At 59.4% G+C, this 13,117-nt stretch overlaps 1 protein-coding gene across 1 annotated transcript; it reads right to left on the bottom strand.

The window, feature by feature from the left end:
• Positions 1-3,659: 3,659 nt before the first annotated feature.
• OPTC (opticin) lies at positions 3,660-12,692 on the bottom strand. The gene is made up of 7 exons (XM_054648934.2): positions 12,663-12,692; positions 7,726-7,954; positions 7,269-7,407; positions 5,817-5,975; positions 5,385-5,587; positions 4,422-4,517; positions 3,660-3,969 (listed from the first exon to the last, which is right to left on the bottom strand). The coding sequence occupies exons 2-7, from the start codon at positions 7,945-7,947 to the stop codon at positions 3,799-3,801; spliced, it is 990 nt and encodes a 329-aa protein (XP_054504909.2). The 5' UTR covers positions 7,948-7,954; positions 12,663-12,692; the 3' UTR covers positions 3,660-3,798.
• Positions 12,693-13,117: the final 425 nt, after the last annotated feature.

The raw sequence follows: 13,117 nt of genomic DNA, 5'->3' as shown, positions 1-13,117 counted from the left end.
ACACACAGTCCCCAAGGGGTGTCACACACAGTCCCCAAGGGGTGTCACACACAGTCCCCAAGGGATGTCACACACAGCCCCCAGGGATGTCACACACAGTCCCTGTGTCCCCAGGGGTGTCACACTCAGTCCCCCAGGAGTGTCACACTCTGTCCCCCAGGAGTGTCACACTCAGTCCCCAGGGATGTCACACTCAGTCCCCCAGGGATGTCACACTCAGTCCCCCAAGGGTGTCACACACAATCCCCCAGGGGTGTCACACACAATCCCTCAGGGATGTCACACGCTGTCCCCCAGGGATGTCACACTCAGTCCCTCAGGGATGTCACACACAGTCCCTGTGTCCCCAGGGGTGTCACACACAATCCCTCAGGGATGTCACACGCTGTCCCCCAGGGATGTCACACTCAGTCCCCCAGGGGTGTCACACTCAGTCCCCCAGGGGTGTCACACTCAGTCCCCCAGGGATGTCACACTCAGTCCCTCAAGGATGTCACACACAATCCCCCAGGGTTGTCACACGCTGTCCCTCAGGGATGTCACACACAATCCCCCAGGGGTGTCACACGCTGTCCCCAGGGATGTCACACTCAGTCCCCCAGGGATGTCACACGCAGTCTCTGTGTCCCCCAGGGATGTCACACGCTGTCCCCAGGGGTGTCACACGCAGTCCCAGCTGCCCCCACACCCCCAGGCACGGCCTGCGCTGGTGCCGCCTCCCGCAGGGGCAGCGAGGGAGCGGCTCCCGCTCTGCGGGGACATTTGGAGAACTCCCCAAATTCTGTCTCTGTTTCGGGGCTGGGAGCGGAGCGGGGAGGGCAGCACGGAGGAGGAGGAGGAGGAGGAGGAGGAGGAGGAGGAGGAGGAGGAGGAGGAGGAGGAGAGGAGGGGGCGGGGGCCATCTGGAGCAGCCGCAGGATGCTGAGCTGGCGGGGGCTCTGCGAGCCGGCGCTGCCAGAGCCGAGCGATCAATGTGTGACAGCCCAGCCCCGCCGAGGGAAGGTGACCTTGAGCGGCACAGCGACAAGGGACGGGGGAGGCAGAGCCAGGAATCCGCACGGAAATGCTCTCCGGGCGAGGCAGCAGCGATGGAGGGGAGGACAGGGATGCCGAGCCCCGATGGCAGCCCCGGGAAGGGCTCTGTGCCCTCCTGGCTGCTCCAGGACAGGATCCCGGAGCTCCAACAGCGCCTGGGGACAGTCCCTGCCTTGGGGACAGTCCCGAGTGGCAGGAGGGGGTGGCGGTTCCCAGCGAGGACACGGGGGGGTGATCAATAACTGCCCCAATAATCAATAATTGAGCTCCAAAACAGCCCCAGCTCGGCCTCTCCAGGGTCCCTCCTGCCCCATCCTGGCCCCTCTTCCCTGGGGGTGACAGGGACGCAAAAGTCACCCAAGGCTGAGTCTCAACTCTCCCAGCAGAGCCCCCCAGAGCCCCTCATTGCTCTCGGAAATTTGGGATTTCTGTAAATGCGGGCGCCATCCCCTCACTGCCCTCACCCTCCTGCGCAGCCCAGCCCCTGCAGCTCCTCCGAGCCCTTCCCCGCATCATTCCCGGGCTGTTCCCGATCCCGGCGGGCATTCCCCGGATCCCCGAAGGCTCCAGGCAGGAGAGAACGCGGTTCCAAGGGAAGGTCCGACATTCCCGGCGCTGCCTTTGCCCTCTAGCGGGACCAACGCGAAGGGACCGGTGGGGAAAATCCGGCCAATTCCCTCCTGCTGGAGCCCCGACTGCAGAAATCCCAACTTTTCCAAAAGAAATGAGCAGCTCTGAGCGGGATTTTCCACAGGAGGGTCGAGATTTAGCGGCGTTGTCTTGCCTTGGGTGGCTTTAGGGTCCCCTGAGCCCCGGGGAGGAGGGGACAGGAGGGGACAGGATGGGACAGGGGGGGGTTCCACCTTTTCCAGAGCTCTGCAGGGGCAAAGGTGGGGCTGGATTTGGGGAGGGGGGCGCTGGGAGCTCCATCCCTTGGGATCAGCAGGATAGAGGCTGGTGGGAAGGTGTTGGAAGGGTGGGTGGGAAGGGGGAGGATGAGGAGGCAGCAGATCCGTAGGCTGTTGACACAACAGCAGCGGCAACAAATCCTGCAATTCTGCATAAAACAACTCCAAATTCACGTTTCCCAAGGATTTTGGGTCAACAATCCACGCCTGGGCTGGGTTTTGCACGGAAAAGGGGCGAGAGGAGGTGCCCACACCATGCCAGCATCCCCGTGGATGAGGAGCTGGATCCACTTCCCAGGTTTTCTCCAGCCGCCTTCGGATGCCTCCCCGGGCTCTGAGGATGTGGGCTGAGCTCCGTGGTTTCAGTTCAGGGCTCTGGATTCTCCAGGGATGTGTCATCCCCCTCGCCGTGCTCCTTACACGTGGATAAAAATATAAGGGATGAATCCATGGCGTGGAAAATATCCCACAGCGCCGGGCAGGCCCCACTGGCTGCGGAAAACCGGGATGGGCCCCGGGATTTCAGCTCCAGCCCAGGGAGATCCTGGTGGGACTGGTGGGCTCGGGGAGCTCCTGGGCTCTCTGCAGTTCCAAATTCATGGATACTGTCCCAAACCCAATGATACTGTCCCAAATCCACGGATGCCATCCCAAATCCAGGGATACTATCCCAAATACATTTATACTACCCCAAATCCATGGATACCATCCCAAATCCATGGATGCCATCCTAAATCCATGGATGCCATCGAAAATCCATGGATAACATCCCAAATCCATCTATACCATCCCAAATCCAGGGATTCCCCTCCCAAATACATGGATACTGTCCCAAATCCATGGATGCCATCCCAAATCCATAGATACTTTACTAAATCCATTTATATTATCCCAAATCCATGAATACCATCCCAAACCCACGGATACAATCCCAAACCCAGGGGTACCTTCCCAAATCCATGGATACCATCCCAAATCAATGGATACCATCCCAAATCCATGGACGTCATCCTAAATCCATGGATACCCTCTTAAATCCATGGACACCTTCCTAAATCCACAGATACTGTCCCAAATCCATTTATACCATCCCAAATGCATGGATACCCTCCCAAAGCCAGGGATACTCTCCCAAATGCATGGATACTTTCCCAAATCCAGGGATCCCCTCCCAAATCCATGGATACCCTCCTGGATCCATGGATACCATCCCAAATCCATGGATACCATTCCAAATCCAGGGATGCCCTCCCAAATCCAGTTTCCAGGACATCTCCCAGTTCCTGTTCCCAGGACTGCAGCGGGTCTGGGATGAGGGGGCGGAAGATTCCAGTTGCCCTGTGCTGGGATTTTGGGTTTCACCCTCTTTGGGAGCTCATGGGGACAGTCCAGCTGTGCCCAGGTCACACCTGGATGTGCCACACCCCCCCTGGAGCTACACCAGGGACAGATCACACCTGAGGTGGCCAAAGTGTCACCTCCCTGGGGCAATGCAGCTCCTGGTCCCTGGCCAGGACACCCTGACCAGGATCTCAAGATCTCAGGATCTCCCTGAGGCTCTGGAGGGAATGGAGGAAGAAATGGGACACAGGGAAACCCCATCTTTGCAAATCCAAGCAAAAACTGCTGGGCTGGGGCTGGGTGAGGGCTCCCAGCTGCTCTCACTGTCAAATGCTTTGAATGCATTTTCAAATCTTTATTTCATTTTATTTTTATTTTACGTGTTTGCCCCAGCACCGAGCTCACCCTGGGGTGGAACGCCTCCACTTTAATCACATTTTCCATGGAGCAGCAGGGTCTGAGCGCTCTGGGGCGGGAGCTGGGAACGCTTTCCTGCACTCGCAGCTGTGGGGGCTCAGGAGAAGCGGCCGGTGGGCAGGCGGGGCAGGCAGGAGAAGGCGTTGGGGAAGAGGCTGAGGTTGATGGGGTTCCCGTCCAGGCGGATGTCCTCGAGCGCCCGGCGGATCTGGCCCTGCTCCTGGCTGTCACAGAACGTGTCCTCGTGCATCGTCTGGATGTTGTTGTTCTGCGGGGACAGGACACGGGCACAGCCGGGTCAGAGGGAGCAGGAGAGGAGGGGCAGGAGGACCAGGACCAGAACCGGGACCGGGACCAGGGCCAGGGCCAGGGCCAGGAAAAGGCCCAGGCCCAGGACCAGGAAAAGGACAGCAAGGATGAGGAGGAGGCAGATCAGAACCAGTCCAGGACCAGCATCAGGACCAGGACCAGGACCAGGACCAGGACAGTAAAGATGAGGAGGAGGACTGGAACCAGTCCAGGACCAGGACCAGGATCAGGACTAGGAAAAGGACTAGGAATAGGACCAGGACCAGGATCAGGATAATGAGGATAAGGAGGAAGACCAGAACCAGAACCAGGACCAGAACAAGAACAAGGACCAGGAACCAAGACAATGAAGAGGAGGAGAAGGGGGAGGAAGAGGTGGGATCTGCTAAACTCAGACAAACCCCATCCCACCTGGAGGTGCAGGGAGCGCAGGCTCTCGGGAAGGGGCACTGGGATAAAATCCAGCTGGTTATCGGAGAGATGGAGGAACTGCAGCTGCTTCAGGTCCTGCGGGGAGAGGGCAGAGGTGAACCCCAGTAGGGATGAACCCCCAAGAGATGAACCCCCAAGAGATGAACCAATGAACCTCCTAGAGATGAACCCCTTAAGATGAACCCCCAAGAGATGAACCAATGAACCCCCAAGAGATGAACTCCTAGAGATGAACCCCAACAGAGATGACTCCCCCCCAAGAGATGAACCAATGAACCCCCTGGAGATGAACCCCATAGAGATGAACCCCCTGGAGATGAACCCCCTAGAGATGAACCACCAATAGATAAACCAATGAGCCACCTAGAGATGAACCACCAAGAGATGAACTCTCAGGAGATGAACCAATGAACCCCCTGGAGATGAACCCCTAAGAGATGAACCCCCTAAAGATAAACCCCCAAGAGATGAACCCCAATAGAGATGAACCAACGAACCTCCTAAAGATGAACCCCCTAAACATGAACCACATAGAGATGAACCCCAATAGAGATGACCCCACCAGGAGATGAACCAATGAACCTCCTAAAGATGAACCCCATAAAGATGAACCCCCAGGAGATGAACCAATGAACCCCCAAGAGATGAGCCCCCCAGAGATGAACCACCAATAGATAATTCAATGAACCCTCTAGAGATGAACCTCCAAGAGATGAACACCCAAGAGATGAACCAACAAACCTCCTAAAGATGAACCTCCTAAACATGAACCCCCGAGAGATGAACCCCTTAAGATGAACCCCCTAGAGATGACCCCCCTACAAACAACCCCCTGGAGCTGACCCCCCAGGATCTGACCCCCCTGGAGTTCACCCCCTTCTCCCCTCCCTCCACGCCCCTGTCCCCCTGTGTCGGGCAGAGCCCCCCAGGCGCGGGGCGCACCCGGAAGGCCTCGGGGCGCAGCCCGGCGCTGGGGATGCGGTTCAGGCGCGCGTCCAGGCGCACGAGGCTGCGGGGCAGCTCGGGCAGCGCCGTCAGGAGGTTCTCGGGCAGCAGCAGCTCCTGCAGGCTGGGCAGCCCCCGGAACGCGTCCGCGTCCGCCCTCGAGATGGAATTGCTGCTCAGGTCGATGCGCTTCAGCTTCTCTGAGGGCGGGAGGAGGACAGGGACAAAGCCAGGGTGGTTTATTCTCTGCCGCCCTGACTTTTTAAGATTTTCTAATGCTTACATCCTTGTAACAAGCTTCCTCACGCGCTTTCTGTAAATAACTGATTGTTTTGCATTCTTTTACAGGGGAAAAGAAATTTGATGGACTGTTGGTTTGCCCAGCGTCGTTGGAGAGGTGGGATTTTCCTGCTGGCGACCCCGACATACCGAGGCCGCGGAAGTCGGCGGCGCGCACGGCCCCGATGCGGTTGAAGCGGGCGTACAGGTACGCGGTGTCCGGGGGCAGCGCCGGGATCTGCTCCAGCCCCGCGTCGTCGCAGTACACCGAGCTGCCCAGGCACAGGCACAGCAGGCAGCTGGGCAGCCCTGGGAACAAGCACTGACCCCATAAAATACCCCAGAGCAGCGGGAGGAGCCCACTCTGCCATGGGGACATGGATCTGTGACACACGGAGCTGTCACAGCTCCCTGACCCCATAAAATACCCCAGAACAGCAGGAGGAGCCCACTCTGCCCTGGGGACATGGGTCTGTGACACACGGAGCTGTCACAGCTCCCTGACCCCATAAAATACCCCAGAGCAGTGGGAGGAGCCCACTCTGCCATGGGGACATGGGTCTGTGACACCCAGAGCCCCCTGACCCCATAAAATACCCCAGAACAGTGTAAGGAGCACACCCCACTGTGGGGACATGGATCTGTGGCACACGGAGCTGTCCCAGCCCCCTAACCCCATAAAATACCCCAGAACAGAAGGAGGAGCCCACTCGGGTGTGGGGACACAAAGTTTGTGACACCCAGAGCTGTCACAGCCCCCCGACCCCATAAACTACCCCAGAACAGCAGGAGGAGCCCACCCAGCTGTGGGGATATGAGGCCTGTGACACCCAGAGTTGTCGCAGCTCCCTGACCCCATAAAAGACCCCAGAACAGTGGGATGTGCCCACCCTGCCATGGGGACACAGAGCTGGTGACACCCAGAGCTGTCACAGCCCCGCATCATCCAGGGAAGGGCCAGAAACTCCAAACAATAAAAAAAACCCAAACCCATAAATAAATGAAGTGCCCGGGATCAAACCCCTCCTGCAGGAGGAAGGGAGATTAAAGCCCCCAGATTCAGCTTTTTATACCCAAAGCTCCCCTGGCCCCTTTAATTTTCCCACTGGAGGAGGCAAAACTCAAGAAAATTCTTTTGAATCAAGAAAAAATCTGTCCCAGCTGCCCCCAAGGCCCCAGCACGGGGGGCAGGAGGGGTAAAACCGAGCCCACCCCCCACACCTGAACCCCCTCCTCTCCCCCGAGGTTCCCAAACCCCTTCCAGGGGGGTTCAGAGCAGCTCAGCACCAATTTCCTTTCTCCTCCCTCCTAATTTTTCCCAGCCTGGAGTGACAGAAAAGGAATAAAGATATTTATCCTCGCTGCAGGATTTTAATTGTCACTAATCTAATTGCCACTGTCACAAAGCCTCTGCTCATTAAAGCGTCACTGCTTTGCTGGAGTTCATTTTTTCCCAGCAATTTCTCTCTCTGCAGCCCTCCTGTGAGCAGACTCAAGCCCAGAACCCTGCAAAGAGCTGCTGGCAGCACCAGAATTCCATTTTTTCCCCCCAAAACTCCACCTGTGCGACGTGGGGATGAATTGCAAGGGAGCACAACTCACCCTGCCTGGGGATGGGCGCCGGGGGCACGGGGCCTGCACTGCTTGGGGGCTGCAGATTTGGGGTTCCAGCCGTGGTTTCAGCCAGCTCTGGGAGGGTTTTGGGGTCCTTGGGGCGAGGAGCCAAAGTGCCAACCTCGATCTGCAAGCACGGCTGGATGTGAGCTGGGGGTGATTTGTCCCCTCTGGGGTGGGTGGCACCAGTCAGGGTCACTGGGTTGGGATCATTGATTCCTTCTTGGAAACCTCTCCAAGCTCTCCAAGGAACCCCACAGCCCTCCTGGCCCAGAGGGATGAAGGAATCCTCACATCCAAGAGCTGGCAGGGGTTTGGCTCGGGTAAAACCTTCCCCAACCCCGGGAGAGCTGCCAGGGCTGCTGCTCCTGCGGTGCCACATCCGTCCCTGGCACCAAATCCCCGTCCCAGGATGCAGCCAGGGGCTCTCCTGTGTCCCCCTCACCTTGGGGACAAGGTCCCCGTAGTCATAGAGCTCCTCGTAGTTGCTCAGGTCCAGGATGTCCCCGTAGCTCTCCAAGGTCACTTCGTAGTTTTCCAAATCCAGGTTTTCAAAGAGGCTCAGCTCAGCCTTGGGCTTCTCCACCTTCCTCCTGTCCTTGGCTGGCACAGCCCAAAGCGTCCCCAGGCACAGGGTGGCCACCCCCAGCCAGCCCAGGGGACACATCCTGCACCTGGCCGGGGTCACAGCACCTGGGGTGTCACCAAGGGCTGGCTGTGGGGCCAGCCCCGGGGTGGGGGGGACAGGCGGCCCCAAACCCAGAGAGGACAGACAGCCCCAAACCCAGAGGGGACAGACAGCCCCAAACCCAGAGGGGACAGACAGCCCTGGGAGGGACAGACAGCCCCAAACCCAGGGGGACAGACAGACCCAAACCCAGAGGGGACAAATCCCAAACCCAGAGGGGACAGACAGCCACAAACCCAGAGGGGACAGACAGCCCCGGGAGGGACAGACAGCCACAAACCCAGAGGGGACAGACAGCCCCAAACCCAGAGGGGACAGACAGCCCCGGGAGGGACAGACAGACTCAAACCTCAGCGTGGTGGGGACAGACAGCCCCCAAACCCCGGCAAGGACAGGCAGCCCCAGCCCCGGGGTGGCAGGGACAGACAGCCCCGGCAGGGACAGACAGAGGGGACATTCCTGACCCTTTTCAGCGCATTTCACGCTCGGCTGTGCAGGAGAGGCCCCGCGGGGCTGCCGGGGCTGCCCGGCTTTCCCAGCCCCGGGGGCGCGGAGGGGCTCGGGGGTGGTGAGGGGGGCGCAGAGCTCGTAGGGATGGGTGGAACCGGCCCCCGGCCCAACAAACCCAGCAGCGGAGGGGGACCAGCCCCAGGAGCCCCGGAACTGCTGCTCCCCACTTCTGCTCCCACATCCAGGTCTCAATCCCGATCTAAATCTGCTTTTCCATCATCCTGGGGGGCCGGAGGCCACGGGATCCGTGTGACAGCACGGGGACATCCCCCAGCCCCACATCCAAACCCTCCAGGCACCATTCCCACAAGAGAATTCCCTCCCGTGGGACATCCATGGCAGAGCAGGGTGGGGGTCCCGACCCCCTCCAGCCTCTCCCAAATCCCAAATCCCAAATTCCAAACTCATACTCCAAATTCCAAACTCCAAATTCCAAATCCCAAATCCCAAATTCCAAGTTCCAAATTCCAAACTCCAAACTCCAAATCCCAAATCCCAAATCCACCGCCCAGCCCGGAGTTTTTTTCACTCCATCCTGAGGATCCCGCTCCCAAATTCCTGCTGTTTTCCCCCAGATCTGCCCTTTCCCGGTGCTCTGAGCCCCCTGAACCCCCCTCCCCTCCAAACCCCCCCATCCTCCAGCTGCCCCAGCTCGGACGGACGTACCCCCTGTCCTTCCTCCTCCTCCTCCTCCTCCTCCTCCTCCTCCTCGGCGTGGAGCCCCCTGGGCTGCCGGGGCTGGGGAAGGGCTTTTGAGGCAAGGAGAGGAGGAGGAGGAGGAGGAGGAGGAGGAAGGGGCTGCTCGGGGGTCTGGCCGAGGGGACAGGCAGGACGCGGCCAATCAAACCCGCTGTCCCCTGCTGGGTCCTTACATTGTCCCCAAGGCCACCAGCCCCGAGGTGGCTCCGCTCCAGCAGCCCGAGCTGAGAGGGGCGGGATCGGAGGGGAACGAGCGGTGACACCTCCCGGGTGTCCCCGGGGACGGTGGGGACACGGCCCAGGGCAGGAGCGGTGACACCTCCCGGGTGTCCCCAGGGCACCACAGCGCGGTGTCGGGGACAGAGCCAGGAGGTGTCACCAGAGAGGGACCCCCGGGATGCCTCAAAGCACTGGGGGGACCCCAGTGACCGGCCCAGGGTTTGGGGGGGCTGCAGAGACCCCCCTGGCAGCGATGGATGGGGACACTGAGCTCAGCCAGCCCTGTGAGCACCCCCAACCTTCGCTCTTTGGGGTGGTTTTGGGGTTTTTTTGGGGAGGGGAAACCAATGTGGGTGCAGGGAGGGGGCTCAACACCCCAAACCTTCACTCTCTGGGGTGGTTTTGGGGTTTTTGGGGACAAGGAGCCGCTGTGGGTGCAGGGGGAGCTCAGCATCCCAAACCTTCACACACGGAGAGGTTTTGGGTTTTTCTGGGGAGGAGGAGCCGCTGTGGGTGCAGGGAGGGGGCTCAGCTCCCCCAGTCTTCACTCTTTGAGGTGGATTTTTGGTTTTTTGGTTTTTGGTCAGGAGGAGCCGCTGCGGGTGCAGGAGGGGCTCAGCACCCCCAATTTTCACTCCTTGGGGTGTTTTTTTGGTTTTTTGGGCAGGAGGAGCCGCTGTGGATGCAGGGAGGGGCTCAGCACCCCCAACCTTCACTCTTGGGGTGTTTTTTTGGTTTTTTGGGCAGGAGGAGCCGCTGTGGGCGCAGGGAGGGGGCTCAGCACTGCTCCCCTCATTGGGGCAGGGTGTGAAGCCCCCCACGCCCCCCTGTGTCCCTGGGGGATGGCACCGCGGGGCTGGCACACCCCAGGAGGGGCAGGGCGAGCGCGGCAGCCCCTCCTGGGCAGCCTCGTGCCCACCCACCCACCCACGGCCGCGAAAATGTTCCCGTCGCCAGCGGCGCATGGCCCCCCACGCACCCACCCACCCTTCCGGAGCACCCATCTGCTCGGGGACACCCCCGCAGCCCCCCGGGGGCACCCACAGCCCCCCAGCCCCCGCCAGGACGGCCCCGGCCCCTCTCAGCACGAAGCGGCCGCTAATCTTCATTAAGCCGCTCATTAGGCGGCTCGGTGGGCAAAGGGACGGAGCCGATGTGACAGATTGGGGGGGGGGGCGGGTGGGAAATGGGGGGGGCTGGCTCAGGGTACACTGGGAAGTGGGGTCCGAGAGGGTCCCAAAGGGTGAAGGGGTCCCCGAAGATGAAGGGTCCCAAAGATGAAGGGTCCCAAAGTGCAGTGGGGTCCCCAGAGGTGAAGAAATCCCCAAGGGTGAGGGGTCCCAAAAGAGTGAAGGGTCCCAAAGGGTGAAGGGGTCCCCAAGGGTCCCCTGGGCAGGGGGGTCCCCAAGGGTGAAGGGTCCCAGAGGGTGAAGGGGTCCCAGAGGGTGAAGGAGTTCCCAAAGATGAAGGGTCCCAAAGGGCAGTGGGGTCCCCAGGGTGAAGGGTCCCAAAGGGTGAAGGAGTCCCCAAAGATGAAGGGTCCCAAAGGGCAGTGGGGTCCCCAGGGGTGAAGAAGTCCCCAACAATGAAGGGATCTCCAGAGGTGAAGGGGTCCCTGGGGGTGAAGGGGTCCCCGGGACAGTGGGATCCCCCTGGGCAGTGGGGTCCCCATAGATAAAGGATCCCAAAGGGCAGCGGGGGGGAGTTCAGCACCCCAGACCTTCAATCCCTGGGGTGGTTTTGGGGTTTTTTGGAGAGGGGAAGCCGCTGTGGGTGCAGGGGGGGCTCAGCACCCCAAACCTTCACTCCCTGGGGCGGTTTTGGGTTTTTTTGGGGAGGGGAAGCCGCTGTGGGTGCAGGGGGGGGCTCAGCACCCCAAACCTTCAATCCCTGGGGTGGTTTTGGGTTTTTTTGGGGAGGGGAAGCCGCTGTGGGTGCAGGGGGGGCTCAGCCCCGCTCCCCTCATTGGGGTACGGTGGGGAGATGGCCCCGAGCCCCCCCTGGCAGTGGGGGATCCGCAGCGGGGTTATAAAACAGGGGGATGGCGGGGGGAGGAGGGTGCGTGCGTGCTCTGCACGCCAGGAACGCGCACAAACGCGCTCGGCACCCCCGGGCCCTCACACCTTCCCCCGCTCCGCTCGGCATTGGCGGGGGCAGCGGCAGCGGCGCAGGGGGAGGAGGAGGAGGAGGAGGAGGAGGAAGAAGAGGAGGAGGAGCCGCTGCCGCTGCCCACCCCGCTCGTGTGGGGACAGCCCGAGCCGATCCCGCTGCTGCTGCCGGGCTGGGACCCCAGGGAAGGGGCCCTGAATCCTCAGGTTTTACAGGGAATGTTTCGGGATGCTGGGATGGGGATGTGGCCCCACAGATGTGTCCCTGCATCCTCAGATTTTATTTACAGGGAAGGATTCAGGATGCTGGGATGGGGGTGCGATCCCACAGATGTGTCCCTGCATCCTCAGATTTTATTTACAGGGAAAGATCCAGGGCTTTGGGATGGAGCTGTAGTCCCACAGATGTGTCCCTGCATCCTCAGATTTTACAGGGAAGGATTCAGGATGCTGGGATGGAGCTGTGGCCCCACAGATGTGTCCCTGCATCCTCAGATTTTACAGGGAAGGACTCAGGATGTTGGGATGGGGATGTGACCCCATAGATGTGGCTCTTAGTCCCAGATTTTAGAGGGAAAGAAGCAGAATTTTGGGTTGGGGCTGTGACCCCATGGATGTATCCCTGAATCCTCAGATTTTACAGGGAAGGATTCAGGATGCTGGGATGGGGATGTGCCCCATGGATGTGGATGTAGGATTTTGGGTTGGGGCTGTGACCCCATGGATGTATCCCTGTATCTTCATATTTTACAGGGAAGGATTCAGGATTTTGGGATTGGGGCTGTAATCCCATGGATGTATCCCTGAATCCTCAGATTTTACAGGGAAAGGTGCAGGATGTTGGGATGGCGCTGTTATCCCACAGATGTGCCCCCGCATCCCAGATTTTACAGGGAAGGATTCAGGGTTCAAGGATTTGGGATCAAATCCCATCCCATGATTTGGGTTCAAGGTTTGGGATCAAATCCCATCCCATGGGCAGGGACACCTTCCACAGCCCAGGCTGATCCCCCTTTGGATTCCCTGGGAATTCCATCCCAGCCAAGAATTCCTTCCCAAATTCAGCATCACTCCAGCCAAAACCCCAAACCCCCCCAAAACCCCCAAAACCACTGGGAGAGTGATCCCCATGCAAGGAAATTTTGGATGAAGCAGCACCTGAGGAAGGCGAGGATGGACCAGGGAGAGGCTCAGGATCCCTTGTGAATGATTTTATTTCCACTGCTGCAGGGAGTGGGAGTGAGAATCCCATAAAACTGCCAGGTTGGGAGGTGCAGGTGGCTTTGGGAGTATCTGTACATTCTACCAGTCTATATACACATCAGATATAAATATATATAAATCCAGGGGGGCTCCGTCCGGGTTTAGGGCTGAAACCTGTCCCCACCCAACTGCAGGGAGAGCTGCAAAGGAGGTTTTATCGTCAGGGAAAACCCTCCTTAATTAGCAGGAGGTTTTAATTAATGGGAAAAGGGGAGCATCCCTGTGCCAGCTGCAGGGAGGAGGACACGGTGCCCGTCCGTGGCCGTCCTGGGAAGGGTCAGCTCTGCTGGCTGGGCACAAAGGAGCTTTCTTTGGTTTATTTAATGCTCATTGCAGTTGGATTTTGATTT

The sequence above is a fragment of the Agelaius phoeniceus genome, chromosome 25 (assembly GCF_051311805.1).
Source record: "Agelaius phoeniceus isolate bAgePho1 chromosome 25, bAgePho1.hap1, whole genome shotgun sequence".
NCBI classification, from domain to species: domain Eukaryota; kingdom Metazoa; phylum Chordata; class Aves; order Passeriformes; family Icteridae; genus Agelaius; species Agelaius phoeniceus.
The sequence above is the reverse complement of the archived record's forward strand: the minus strand, read 5'-3'. Positions and strand labels throughout refer to the sequence as shown.

Coding starts and splice junctions, on each gene's coding strand:
- OPTC (XM_054648934.2), bottom strand. CDS start 7,947: ATGTGTCCCCTGGGCTGGCTGGGGGTGGCCACCCTGTGCCTGGGGACG. Junction 5,976..7,268: donor GGCGCCCATCCCCAGGCAGG/GTGAGTTGTGCT, acceptor GCTTGTTCCCAG/GGCTGCCCAGCTGCCTGCTG. Junction 3,970..4,421: donor TGCGCTCCCTGCACCTCCAG/GTGGGATGGGGT, acceptor CTGTCCCCGCAG/AACAACAACATCCAGACGAT.